At 50.2% G+C, this 14,071-nt stretch overlaps 2 protein-coding genes across 3 annotated transcripts in view; one reads left to right on the plus strand and one right to left on the minus strand.

The window, feature by feature from the left end:
• SERGEF (secretion regulating guanine nucleotide exchange factor) overlaps positions 1-5,585 on the plus strand; it is a 215,978-nt gene extending 210,393 nt beyond the window's left edge. For both annotated transcript variants that reach the window (XM_081238754.1, XM_081238755.1), the window contains exon 11: positions 5,225-5,585. In XM_081238754.1, coding sequence (XP_081094880.1) covers positions 5,225-5,568 — 344 coding nt within the window. In that variant the 3' untranslated portion in view covers positions 5,569-5,585. The remainder of the gene's footprint in view (positions 1-5,224) is intronic.
• A 6,199-nt stretch (positions 5,586-11,784) lies between these two features.
• KCNC1 (potassium voltage-gated channel subfamily C member 1) overlaps positions 11,785-14,071 on the minus strand; it is a gene marked incomplete at both ends in the record, with an annotated part of 42,147 nt that continues 39,860 nt past the window's right edge. The window contains 2 exons of the mRNA XM_081240623.1: positions 11,785-11,849; positions 13,825-14,013. Coding sequence (XP_081096749.1) covers positions 11,785-11,849; positions 13,825-14,013 — 254 coding nt within the window. The remainder of the gene's footprint in view (positions 11,850-13,824; positions 14,014-14,071) is intronic.

Consider the following 14,071-nt stretch of genomic DNA (forward strand, 5'->3'; position numbering starts at 1 on the left):
CTTTCATTCTCCGAGTTCAGCAGCCTGGTTTCTTTCTATGGGAGGTTTGTTTAAAGTGTTGGGGAACCCCTGACTTGTCATTCTACTCTAGGCCTTCCCATCTGCTGGGAAGGTTTGCCACCAGCATGGCCTTCCTTGCCTTTTCCTCCTTTCCCCGTGGTCTGCTTCATACGTGGGTGTGAGCTGTCACCATGTGTCAGGCACTGTGCCAGGGCATTAAATGTATATCAGCACATGCAGACCTCCTCCTAGCAACCCTGTGAGGTAGCTGGGGACAGACGTACCATTGTCACACAGCTGTGTGGTGATGTGGGATCCAGGACAGCGTAGCACAGTCCACAGTATGTATTATATATATACCAGGGGCTGACGGAGTACAACCCACGGGCCTGCTGTGTACGGCCTTGCGAGCTAAGAATGATTTTTAAAGGCTTGTAATAAAGAATAAGAATATGCAACAGAGACCGAATGAGACCATCGAACCTAAAGTATTTACTGTTTGCCTTTATAGAATAACTCTGGCAAGCCCTGGTATAGAATATGCAGAGTTTAGCACAGATTCCGGAACCACACTGTCTGGGTTCTAGAGCCTCAGTTTCATTAACTATAAAATGAGAATAATCTATAAAACATGGCTGCCTCACAAGGTTGTTAGAATTAAATGAGATAAAGAATATAAAGCACATAACCTCGAGTCAGCTTCTTTGGAAGTATTGAGGGAAACTGTATCTGAGCCTTTGCCAGGCTTCTCATCCCAGTGGGCTACCCCGGCCCCAAACATGGCTTCCTTAGAGCGTTTCCTTTGGCAGGAGGAGAGAGACCTGCCAGCTGCCCGTTGTGCCGCGTCCTGCTGGTAGGTCAGCGCTGCCTTCCTCCCACCCCCATTCCTGCTGACCGTCAGCTGGTGCCACTCACCAGGGCTGGGCGCAAAGCCCATGCCAGGTGCCGAGCTAGGCCCGCAGATACCCAGCCTGTTCCATTCTCTACCTCGTGCCTTAGATCCACCTGGCTGAAACTCCTGCTTAACTGCAGGACTTGTGGCCTGGGGTTCATCCTCTCTGTATGCATTTCCTCATTCATGGGCCAAACAGGCAGACATCTGTGTTTCCCCAAGCCCAAGCTTTTGGCTAATGATTGCCTTCCTACCAGGGAAAAGGAAAGAGAAGGGTAATCCTGGGCCAGCCAGCCTCCCTCTGTGAAAGAGCGGTCTGCAAAACAGATTTTCTTTGGTTAATGAGTGAAATGTAAAGATTTTTTAAGAAACTCGGATCATTGAAAAAAATCAAAAGAATATTTTCTCATCTGGATAGGGATAGGCTTTCAATTCTTACAAACTATGGAAGAAATGATAAGATAAAAAAACAAGAAACTGTACTACCTAGAACCATAAAATTTATGTTTTACATCAAAAGACCTAAAACAAAATTTTAAATCAAACTGAGAAAAAATAGTTATGCCAGATATGGCATAGAATTAATATTCTTCAAATAAAAATCTTTAAAACATAAGGCTCTTGAGAACAACGACAACAGCAAATTTTCATTTAGTACAGTAGTGCCCCCTTATCTGCAGTGTTGCTTTCAGCGGTTTCAGTTACCCCACTGTCAACCACAGTCAGACAATATTAAGTGGAAAATTCCAGCAATAAACAACTCTTTTAAATTGTGTGCCATTCCAAGTAGTGTAATGAAATCTTGCTCTGTTGTGCTCCATCCCACCCAGGATGTAAATCAGCCCTTTGTCCAGCCCATCCATATTGTACATGCTACATGCCCATGAGTATAGGAAAAACCAGTATACATAGAATTTGGTACTCTCCATGGTTTCAGGCATCCACTGGGGGTCTTGGAAAGTGTCCCCTGCACAAAAGGGTGGACTACTATACTATGTATTTTATATAACTTTGCTCATTTAATCCTTATAAATGAATAAGTATTTATAACCTTTATGATAAAGGTACTATTATTATCCCCATTTAACAGATGAGGGGACTGAGGCTCAGAGAAGCTAAGTAACTTGCCCAAGGTCACGGCTAATAAATGAAGAAGATGGGATTGAACCCAGGCCATCTGGCTCTTGGGTCTGAGCACTTAAACTCTTCTATATGAAACAGGAAAAATGTATTAAGCAGACAATACACAAAAGAGGAAATTCAAATATGGGAGGAAAATAAGAATTACTTTTCAATTTCTGTGGGAATCAGAAAAGTACAAATAAAAATGATGAGATACCATTTTTGTCTTCAAATTAGAAAAGGTTTTTAAATACTGTAATAACTAATGAATACTGGCAATGCCGGAGTGATACAGGGAGTCCCACAGATTGTTGTAGTTATATTCAGGTGGCCTTTCTGCAAAGTATTCTGGCAGTACTCAAAACAATACTCAGGAATCTCAAAAATGTCCATACCATTTGACCAGGAATTCCCATTCTAAGAATCTAATTTGAGAAAATAGAGGTGTAGACAAAGATTCATGCACAAAGATGTTCATAGAAATGTTATACAAAATAATGAAAAATTAGAAATAAACTATCTACCTGATAATAGGATACAGGTTAAGGAAATTGTTTAATCTCCATAACGGGCAATTAGGCAGTCATTCTACATAAATCTGGACCACAAAAGAGACCATAAACAAAGTGAAGAGACACCACAGACTCCTGGGAGAAGACACTTGCAATGCTTATAACAATTATATATACAAAAGAATATACAAAGACTACTTATAAATCAGTAAGAAAAAGGCAAACAAAGAGCAAAACAGGCAAAGAATGTAAACACGCAATTCACAGAAAAAGCAATTTAGGGCTAGTAACATAAAAACATGCTCCATCTCACTAGTAGTCAAGAAAATGCAAATTAATCACATGTACTTAATCAGAATAACAAGAGTCTAAAGGCAAAGATAGAGGGAAATGAATTCATATCCATTGCTGATGGGACCATAAATGATGGGACTACAGCCATGGTGGAGAGCTGTTTGGACACACCTGGTAAGTGTAAACATGTGATTCCACCACAATCACACTTCTAGGGATCAATGTGCACAAACACCAATTTGTACAAGGATACATGTTCCAGGATGTTCACTGCAGTGTTGTTTATAGTAGCAATAGTAGTAATAGTATTGTTGTAAAATATTATGGTATATTATATGTTGTAATATATAATGTGTAATAAAGTAGCAACAATTATCATCATTAAAGAACTGTCCATCAGAAGGGAAATGGATGAGTAAAATATGATTTATGCATAATGGGATATGTACTATGCACAGTTAAAATAAATGAACTAAATCAGCTCAGAGAGATTTCAAAAACAATGGTATAAAGAGCAAGTCATAACAGAAGATACATATTTGAATGACACTACTTATGTAAATCTTTAAAACAAACTAAAATTTTTATATAATATTTAGGGACACATACATGTAGAAAAATATAAAACAAGCATGCAAGTAACGTACACCAACTTCAAATAGTGGTTACTTCCAGGAAGGAGGGAATGGATGGAGGGCGGAGGATGGGAGGTGGGTCTTAAACTGTATCTTTATAATTGATTTATTTTTTTAAAGGTTGAAGCAAATATGGCAAAATGGTAACTAATGTTCTGAATCTGATTGAGGAATATGTCTTTCTGTTAAATTATTTTTTGTACTTTTCTGCCTATTGAGCTTTTTCAAAATTTCAAACAAATTATTTTTAATTTACTTTTTGAACAATTCCCAGTTCTATGGAGAAATGCTTGTGTTATTAAGGCATAAAAACAACACAATATATACACAAATATTTACAAGTTTCACAAATTGAAGGTTTGAAAGAGACACCTAAAATATTCATAGCAGTGGGCAAGATTCTAGAAGTCTGCTTTTCTTTACACCTATCCATATTTTCCTTTTTCTCCCCCCTTTTTACCATGAAGATGTATTACTTTTATATCCAGAAAAAAAAATTTTTTTAAACAACTACAGAAAAGTGTGAGCGAGTTTAGCTAGGCTCCAGGAAAGGGTCCAAAACCTAGGAAGACGTGCTGTGATGGGGTGGGAGCATCACAGGCTGTCAGAGAGACCTGTGCTCGAATGCTGGCTTGGAGATTGGCCGTAGGACTCTGAGTTCTTCAATCTTTGATCTAGTCAGCAAACCCCTGTTGAGCCGCAGCTGGGGACCAGGCGCTGTGCTAGAGACAGGGCAGTGAACAGAACATATGTGTTCCTTCTCTCACTGTATAGGGCAGACAGTCTAGTGAGGAGGGGATAGTAAACACATCACCACCCAGACCGTCTGTCCGCTGCCTATGAGGGAAAGTACAAGGGCAATGACAAGAATCCAAGTTGATTGGGTGCCGGGGAATCTGGCCTCTGAGCATGATTTAAACAGATTCTGGAGGATGGGGGTTGTGGAGCCCAGCAAAGTCAGGACTTGGAGAGAAAGGCCGGCCCCACAGGGCATATTTCAGGGACTGAAGGAAGGCAGGGGTTCTGGCATGCAGTGGGGTGGGGAGAGTTGTGCATGGGGACCCCAGCAGGCTGGTCCGGAGCCAGATCACTCAGGGCCTCACAGGCAAGGAAAGGCCTTTAAGGGTGGGGGTAGGTCAGTGAAGGGTTGAAGCAGGGGAGTGACCTGGTTAGATCTGCATCCTCAGAGATTGTTTTGATGCTCTTTGAAGATCAGAGTTGCTGGTGAGCCAGCCGCCCAGTTAGTTAGTTGGCTACTGGTGTGGCCCAGATGAGAGAAAATGGGGTTGGGATCAGGGTGATGGCAGTGGAGATGGAGAGGTGTGGAAGGATTTGAGAGCCTTTCAGAGGCAGAATTGGCAGGTCTAGGGGAGAGAGAGAGAGAGAGAGAGAGAGAGAGAGAGAGAGAGAGAGAGAGAGAGAGTGTGTGTGTGTGTGTGTGTGTGTGTGTGTGTGTGTGTGTGTGTGTGTGTGTGTGTTTTGGGGGGAGATGCAGGTGTGGGGGTGGGAGGTGGCACTGAGGGAGGGGCCACGGAGGAGAGCCAGGTTTGGGACCTGAACAGTTGTGGGCTGGTGGGAGTGAAGAAAAGAGCAGACTAAGGAGGGCAGGGGAGGAAGCAGAGATGGCGAGCGGCCCCCGGGTGTGGCTGAGCTTTGGTTTTCTTCCTGCGTAAACTGGGGGTTCGCGGTGATACCTGCGCCCCCAGGGTGAGTGTTTCGGCCCTGTTCCCCAGAACCACGTCTACAGCAGTCTCGTCTCTCCCTCGCAGGCGGGACGTGTTACTCTTGGGGCTGGAACGAGCACGGCATGTGCGGGGACGGCACCGAAGCCAACGTCTGGGCCCCAAAGCCCATGCCGGTTCTACGGTCATTGTCGGGACTCCGTGTGGGCTGCGGGGCCGGCCACTCCCTGGCCCTCTGCCGGCGGCCAGCCCTCCCTGCCCTGGGCCAGCGCCCCAGGGTCACTGATCCTTTCCCAGATGCCACCAAGGAAGCCGGATCTCAAGAAGCCATGGACCAAGAGAGAAACTGGAAAGACAGACATGCAGAAGCTTCTCCCCAAAGCCAATCTGACAGGTTCAGAAATGGGGGGCTTATGACAGAGACCCTTTAATAAAGCAACTTTACCCACCCAAGTGTCCCCAGAGAAATGCTTTGTCAGGTTGCGGTGTTGGCCTGCGAAAGATTCAGGAGGCACTCTGGGTGGGCTGACCAGATGGGAAGGATAGGAGCCCAGTGTCTGGGCTCAAGGAATGGACATCCTTTCTGCCCAGCATGTGAGAATGAGGGTTCAGTCCTCACCCCAGGACATGGGAAGCAGAGGAAGGCTCCAGCCTGTCCCTAGCTGGTGAGGACAGAAAGCCCAGCTCTGTCCCCAGTGGTTGCTTTGCCCCAGCAGGCTTTGATTCAGCCAGACAAAGGTTCCTATAGGCCATGCTTAGGGCAGCCACAAGCCTCTCCTGGGGTTTCATTCTCAGCACCCAGAGCATGTAGTTTGCTGGTTCAAGGATATCAAGGAACCCTGATCAGGTGGCTGGTTACTTGGACAGGAAGGAGTTCTTGTCTTGGTGACTAGGACCAAGGGAGAAGGCTCTGGAGCGGGGGGTGGGGGGTGGAGGAAGTATAGATGAGTAAGTGGAGGAAGAAACAAAACTTCTGGAAAGACCGGGCAGAGGAGACCCCTGGGACAAACAAAGGAATCTAGAACCAATGAAACTCCCAAGATCAATGTCTTCATCTGAGCCAGGAAGGACTCTGGAGCTAGTCTGTGTGACTGTAATTGCCAAGCTGTAGTTTCAGGTGAGGGACAGACACAGCGTGGGAAGGGGGTTCTGCAGGGAAAGACCCTGACCCCTGACATCTGCCCCCAGGCCCTGGCCTCTGCAGGAGGAGGGCCCTCACGTGAAATGGGGAGCAGGCCAGACCCCAGGCCTCAGGCTTCCCCAGGTGGCAGCTATGGCTCTGGGGGACATAGCAACTTTCTCTCCGCTGTGACTGGCAGAAGGCCTTTGGCCAGAGGGCCTCAGAAAGTGGCTTTCCCCGGAGGACTGAGTAGCAGTGTCTCCAGCTAGCCAGCCAGGGTTGTGGCGTGTCCCACACCACCTCCCTCTGACTCAGGGGAGTGTTTGGATCTGGGAGCACTAGGCTCCAAGGGCTTGAGGATGTTACGAAACCCCAGGACACCACAGCTGGAGGACCTGTAATGACCTTCTAGCCTAGTGGCCTTCAAACTGCATTCTAGAACCCTAGCAGTCTCCTGAGACTGACAGCATTCTCCTGAGAACTCAGTGGCCACCTTGTGGGCTGTGGGTAAAGGAAGGCCAAGTAGACAGAGGTCTGGGTCGCCACCCTCCACCTTATTCACAGCAGCCTCATTTCAATCTACACTGTATATCAGGCTTCACGTAAGATTTCACTTGACAAAGGGGTCCTTGAGAAAGTTTTAAAACCACTGATCTTATCCAACGTTTTCATTGTTCATGTGGGAAAACAGAGGCCTAAAAAGGGGAAGGGACCATCTCAAGGCCATACACCTCACTCCTGGCCCAGGGTCCTGATTGGGAGGTGACCCATCCAGGGCCTCGAGCCAGACAAGGGGGGCAGACAAGGGGTGGCCCTGGGACCAGTGGGGGTTTGACTCAGGAGACTGGGGATTAGGGCCATCCTGAGCTCCCCAGGCCTGCACCTAGAGACCACCCACGGCCATTGGCTGACCTTGAACACCAGTACATGGAGTCCTGCTCCCAGTATTGTACCCTAGAAACATCGCTGCCCTGGCCAGCAAAGCCCTTTGTCCCCCCACCTCCCAGAACCAGCAGAGGCCAGTACAGCCTCTAAAGCACTTCCAGAATGGAAGGAAAGACATCTCTGTGCACCCTGAGCTGGTCTTGCCAAGGTGACCAAGCCTTCAGAGGTGGAGTAATTGGATGGCCCAGAGATGACCCAGACTGGAGCAAGTCCACCATTACTGGCCACCACCCACTGTCCTACAGACCGGGTGGTCTGCACTGGAAGGCCACCCCACGTGGGTAAGTCCTCAGGCCCATACCTCCCAGACAGGGTTTCCACTCCCAAGGAGCGCACACTCTCACTGCGCGGCCGTGCAGAGTTCCCCCTGCCTCTTTTGGGTTGCTGGAAGAGACCCAAATCCCAAGTCCTCTGCTGCTGAGCTCTAATGCCCCTCCCAAGGCTTCCCTGTGGGCACAAGAAAGTGTCTCGGGGCTCCTTGCCAGCCTGAAACAGGGTGAGGTGGTGCCTCAGCCCTAAATCTCGGAGGCTTGCTCGGAACCTGAGCCAGACCCTTCTCAGAAGCATGTGGAACCCGGCTAATCCACGCATGCAAGAGTGAATGGCTCTTGGCACTGGATGACACCACAGACTGTCCAGTCCCCTCCATTTCCTCCATTTCTCCCTCCCTAACAGTGGTGGATGGGCTTCTCTGCATCAGTTCACTGGCCAGATTGTTGAGTACCTGAAAGCGCCAGCGGGGCGAGGGTCTGTTGACAGTGTCTCCCAGACTTTTTTCTGGGCCCTTTGAACCCTACTGGTTATTCTCAGACTTGTAAATGTCCAAGCCCCTCATTTCTACTAGATTCTGAGCTCTTCAAGAGCAAGGGACCAGGTCTTGGTCAATTCTGGCATCCCTTCATTAAGGACAGGTCCTGGGACAGAGAAAGTACCCAATAAGCGTGTTAGGGTCACCATAGGCGGGGAGGCTAAACGAGTGGGTTCTGTGATCCCCTCACCCCCACCCATCCTCTGCTTTCATCTCTTACAGATGTTTGATAACTACGCTGTGGATAGCACAACCATTTGACAGTGATTAGCTAATGAGAAAATGCCCACTCATTTCTAAGAATGACTTTTTCCCTATAGACTAAGTTGATTGGCCTTCATATCCCTCACCCCGCCCCCGCCGCACCCCATGAGAACGAGGGAAGGAAAAAGGAGAGGGGAGTGAGACCCCATCGTGTGCTCATAGGTCTTGGGCCCGCAGCCCCTGCAGTGATTGTCGAAGGGTGGCCATGTACCAGGTGTGAGCAGGATGTTTACATCCTAACCTACCACACACAGTCTCCCCTTGCAGGCACCCCGGCTTCCCTTGACGCCCTACCACCTTCGGTCCCAGTGGACCATCAGGCCAAAATTCGATGAGGCTGTGCTTGAGAACGGTGAATCCAGGCCTGGGGCTCAGAGTAAAGCCCTCCATCACCATCCACCACTTCTGAGTGAAGTGACTTAGTGAGAAATTGGAATTGGGAGGTAGACAGTCAGGAAATGGGATGGGGTTCCAGGTCCTAAGGGGCACACATATAACTGTGCGGCAGGGTTCGAATTTCCCAGCGACCAGAGCACGGAGAGGTGAGAGTTGGGAGAGGAGAGCCGGGGGGCCTTGCTAGCCGATTTAAGGAGCTCCGACTTCATTCTTAGGGCAACAGGTGTTTATGCAGAAAATTGAGGTGGTCAGATGTATGCATGGAAGGCTCAGAGCAGTGTGTCAGTGGGCCTTCAGTCATACCCATGGCCTGAGGGCCCTGGGATTCAGGACTGGTGTTCCAATCAATTCCATCTCCAGCCCCAGCAAGGCCTCAATTAGCTTGAGACAGCTTCACCTGAGCTCTGGAGTCAGAACACCTGGGTTAAAATCTTGGCTTCATCATTCATTGGCTGTGTGGCTTTGAGCTGTTTACTTTACTTCTCTGCGCCTGTTCTCTTGCCTCTAAAATGAGCATCTTGAATTACTGTGGGTCATCATCAGACCGCTTGTCTCAGATGCCCTGCACATGGCAGATGCTCAATGTATGTTAATCCCTGTTCCCCGTTAGCTACTGTGTCCCTGAAACCCCTATTCTAAACGGCCACATGTCAAGTCCCACTTGAGTCCACCAGAGGCACTTCTTCCAGGGCGGACCCCAAGCAGAGGGAACTCTGCTCTCCCGGCAGCTGCTGAGGCTACTTGGCTTCTACATCCTGATGCTTATGAATGGCTGTTGTATACATGGTGTGGATCTGGCAGTTCTTCGGCTGCATAACCCATGGGCAGAGGCCTTGCCATGCTCACCGCTCCACTGATCCCCGCCCCACACTGGTGAGGTAAATGCTTAGAGGCGTGAGAAACTATTGGGCGAGAATTCGACACCCACCTTCAGCCTCCCACCCACCCATATGATCATTGTCTTGGCCATGCTGGGAGGCATCAGAGAACGGAAATCCAGGGGAAACTGACCCCCATTTGTTTGTGGCCCTGGTCAGATGACTCCCCTCTGGGCCTCAGTTCCTCATGTGTAAAATGCTCAGAGGTGGAGTGCCATGACCGTTAGGGACTTTCCACCGGAGATTCTCGAATGGATAGGAAAAGAATTGGAACTCCAGCCCCCCACTCTACCCCCAACCAAAGCCAAGTGAAGAACCCAAGCAAATCAGCATCCCTAGGAGAGGGCTCCACCCCTTCCAAGATGCCTCAGGCTGAGGGATGGGTATGTGATGAGGTGACCACCAGACTGGGCCCAGCAAGGGTTCAGCTGGATAGGGCACCCGGACCAGTCAGACCCCTGCCTCTGGCTCCATCAGATTCAAGAATGGCCCTAGGAGGGAGGTGACCATGGTCTGCATGAGGGGCAGTGGCGGGGGCGGGAGCTGGGAGCTCCAACAAAACCAGATTCAAGGAGTCATGAATATGGCATGGATCCACGGAGAAAGTTTCCATATTGGTGAACCCCCTAGAGGATGGGCTCGTCTTGGTGCCTTTTTTTGACCGATTCCTTCTGAGAGCTGCCTCCCTCTCCCCACCCAACAGGATCTGCAGGTTGCGGGGCAGTGGGCGGTCCTGGCTTTCCCCCAGTGAGAGGACAGCCAGCACCTTGGGTGGGTCCCTGAGATCAGAGGAGCCAGGGCTCAGGCTCACCCCAGCCCAGCCACAGAGGGCCTGACCAGGGGCCCAGAACTGAATCGCGACACTGCCAAAGGCAATAAAAACCCAAATCCATGCTTCATCTCCAATGTCAGCTGTTTATTATTGAGGGCCAGGGCCCAGGGAGGGGAGGGTGTTGAACTAAAGCAGCATTGCTCTCTTTCCAGGAAATGTTGCGAGCTGCAGTGAGCGCTTGAGATGTTGCATTTTTTTTTCAACTCAAGCATGTGTTTTTCAGAAATATCCATCCTTCCCCACCCCTTACCCCACCACTAATTTTAGAATCAGACCAAAGCCAAGCTACTGTCCTCTGTTTCTGTTGGGGAAATACTATATTTATTCGAGATGCAGAAGTGTGTCTCTGCAAACCTCCGATTGCTTCAGGAAAACAAATCTGCTTTAGACTATACAGAAACCATGATACAAAATTTATTTCATGCTAGAATCGCTTTGCATAACATTGGGCATGCAGTTTTTTTACTCTGAAGTACTAAATTGCATACAATGCCGGGTTGTGCCTTAATAAAGGTGGAGGAGGACCAGCCCTCCCGCGGTCCTGATCTTTTTGGTGCTCTGAAGGAACACTTGGAAAATCCATAAGGTGTTGATTATCTACTATGAACAATTTGTTATGAAAGTTGGTCGCACTGAATCTACACACCGCTAAGATGATCGAATCAACCTAGACTAGCCGCTGTCAGGGGTCTTGGGGAGACGTCCGCTGGGTCGCAAGCATGCCAAACAGAGGGAAGAAGGCGGCAGTGTGTTTCCACAATTCTATTTGGAGCAAAGTTCTCAGTTTCCGCGTGAGAGATGAACTATGAAGGTGAGGTCAATATGACCGATGACTGACCGACTGCCCTTTTGGGAACCTTTACTCTCCATCTCGATCTCGTGTACAAAATGGAAGCAATCCGTTCCCCATCCCCACCCCTCCCCGCCCCCCACTCCATTTCCCCCCCAAAACGTACAGGTTTCTACCAAATGCCATTTACAGTTTGGCTCCAACAACATGTATAAAAGGAAAGCGCTTTGAAAGAAAATAGAGGACTCTTGCTTGTTTCTCTTCGTTGTTGTCGTGGTTTAGGGTAATCATACAGTTGCAGGGGATTGGTGGGTTTGGATTGCTGGGTTTTTCTGTTGAACTTCATGCAAGTCATGCTAAGGAACCCTTCCATCCCACCCCTTCCCCGAATAAAATAAAATTTTTAAAAAATGAAAAGAAGGAAAACAAATCCTCTACAGTCAGTTACCATTTGGCCGTAGAAAAGCTACGTCCGTCCTAGTACAAGGCCTGGGCCACTCGGACTCGTCCGGCAAACCTGCATGGCGTGAATTTACTCTGTCCGAGGGTGAGGAGGGGCTGCAGGTCCACCCAGATGCTTAATAGCCACCAGTGTCCTGGGCCAAGCCGCCTGGTCAAGTCACTCTCACAGCCTCTGTCGGCATATACTTAGCAATGACAGGGCTTTCTTTGCAAAGATCTGTATGTAAAGAATACAATTAACACTTGAGCTTCTCTTCTTGGCTTTCCCATCCCGCTTGGTACTTAGTTTTTACGGAAGGAGGAGGACAGACAGAACAGCCGCATGCAGAGGCAGGCAGATTCTTCTCCAGCTGGCTTGGTTCTCCCATGCAGTGAGCCAGCCTAGCACGCCTCTTTCTCTCCCTCCTGGGGGAACGGGTTAAGCTCCTAACTCTTCTCTACCCTGCACGTGGCTTACAGCCTGGTATCATCCTGAGAAAAGCAAGTCCTCGGCGGCTGTCATGACTCCATAAGAGCGGGGCCGGGTGGATGCCGGTGGGGGCACTTCACCCTCGATGCCTCTGTGGGACTGCGGAGTGGGTACCACCTGTGGACAGTGGTTGCCACTGGACTCCCTGGCCACTACAGGCTGCTTCTGTCCCACACAGCCTGGGCTTCTAGAAGCCCGGTAAAGAGACTCTCCTGTCTGCTCTTTTAGGCCACACAGATTGATCCAACATTCAAGATGAAGGAGACAGGCAGCCTACGAGACCTTACCAGGCAGAGCACAGCCACTGGGAATGGTCTACCTGCCATCCCCTGAAACCCCCTGGGCTGCCCAGTTCCTGGCTTTCTAGAGCCTCCACTTGGGAAAAAGCCAGTTGTGAAGGGGAGCATCAGGCCTATCCATGGAAGGCCAAGGATGGGGCCCACCCCCGGGGCCAGCAGCCCCCCTGCCATGCAGCACCATGCGGGAGGTGGTATGCCACACTGGGGTCCAAGGGACCTCCAGGCCGGGCAAGGAAGCAGGGACCAGCCTGGATCAGGTGAGCACACTAAGCACCAGTGACCAGAAGGACTTCCCCCGTCTCCCTGTGGGCTGCCTCTCCTCTTCTGGGTTTGCCCTTTATTTTGAGTTCTATGCTTTCTCCTTGCATATTGTTGAACCATTTCAAATACTGGAGCAGTTGTGAATGGCCACCGGTTACACCAACTGTTGCTCTAAAAAACCAACTATCTGGCCCAGCCTGCTCACCCCGGTCAGCATGCACCCCATGTGAGCCTTTGAGCTGCTTCCCAACATGCATGAGCCGCCCAGCCAGTCCACTGTGCCGAGGATGGCTTCCTCTGCCTTCCAGGCCCTGGCCAATGCCTGGAGCCTGGAGCTAAGGTGCGCTGGGCCCCCACCCCAAGCCTCTCCGCAGCCCATGCTCAAGCTCTAGTGGAAGCCTTTTCCCCAGGGGGTCAGCCTAAGGTAAGGGTCCGATCCAAGGAGACTTTGAGCAGAGACCGCCACGGGGCTCAGCCTTCACCAACCACAAGGGGGCGCTGACCACACCCAGGGCCATGGCTGACGGGCGCTGGGGACAGAAGGGGTTGCACAGAGTCCTCCGTAACCACCTTCTCTTGGCAAGTTCTCTGCCACTAGCAGTATTCTGACTGGCACATACCTTACCTCTGCAAGGACACTGGCCTCACCTCCAAGCCCTGAAGCTACCTTTCTCTTCATGCCTCCCCACCCACTGGTCTGTGGATTCTCTTTAAAGGATGTCACTTTCAGAACATGGATCTTGGTTGGCTAAGCCCACAGGGTCCTGGTCAGACCAGGCCCACCCCGTCGCCCTCCTCAACCAAGGGACAGGGGAGATCACTTTGCTTTTGGGGTCTGACCTGCCATCTGCCAGAGCAGCCTGGGGGAGTTGAGGCTCCTCCCACATCCCCGGGTACCCCTCTGTCTTGGGGGCTGTAGTCGTCCAGCCTGTCCCCAAGTCCCTTCCTACCCCTCAGCTCAATTCCAACCCACAGCTAGCTGCCTGGACCTCCGGTTCTCTCCGCCAGCCGGCCATCCCACTTGCAACATTGGGACTCAGACCTCCGGGGGCCGACCCTGGGGCTCCTTGCCCCACTCAGTGTGCCTGCCTGCCCCTCAGCGCCCCTTGCCCGCCGCCCCGCCCACCCATCTGCAGGGGTGCCAGGCAGCCTCCTCTACATACCCTTTCTCACTCCTCCACCAGGTGGGCACGCGTACTCCCCGGTTGATAAGAGGAAGCAGGGTCCGTATCTCTCGCGGGTGCCCGAGCGCGTAAAGGGCAGGCCCTCATCGGGAGTGAGGGCCTGGTCTATGTGGGGGCAGTCTTCGTTCGCCAGCGCGGCCTTCGCCACCTCCCCATTCAGTTTGGAATCTTCAAACATATAAGCAGAAGCTATTGAGACACTGAAAACTGTTTAGTGGGGGGAGGG

The sequence above is a fragment of the Mesoplodon bidens genome, assembly GCF_964165515.1.
Source record: "Mesoplodon bidens genome assembly, chromosome: 7".
NCBI lineage: Eukaryota > Metazoa > Chordata > Mammalia > Artiodactyla > Ziphiidae > Mesoplodon > Mesoplodon bidens.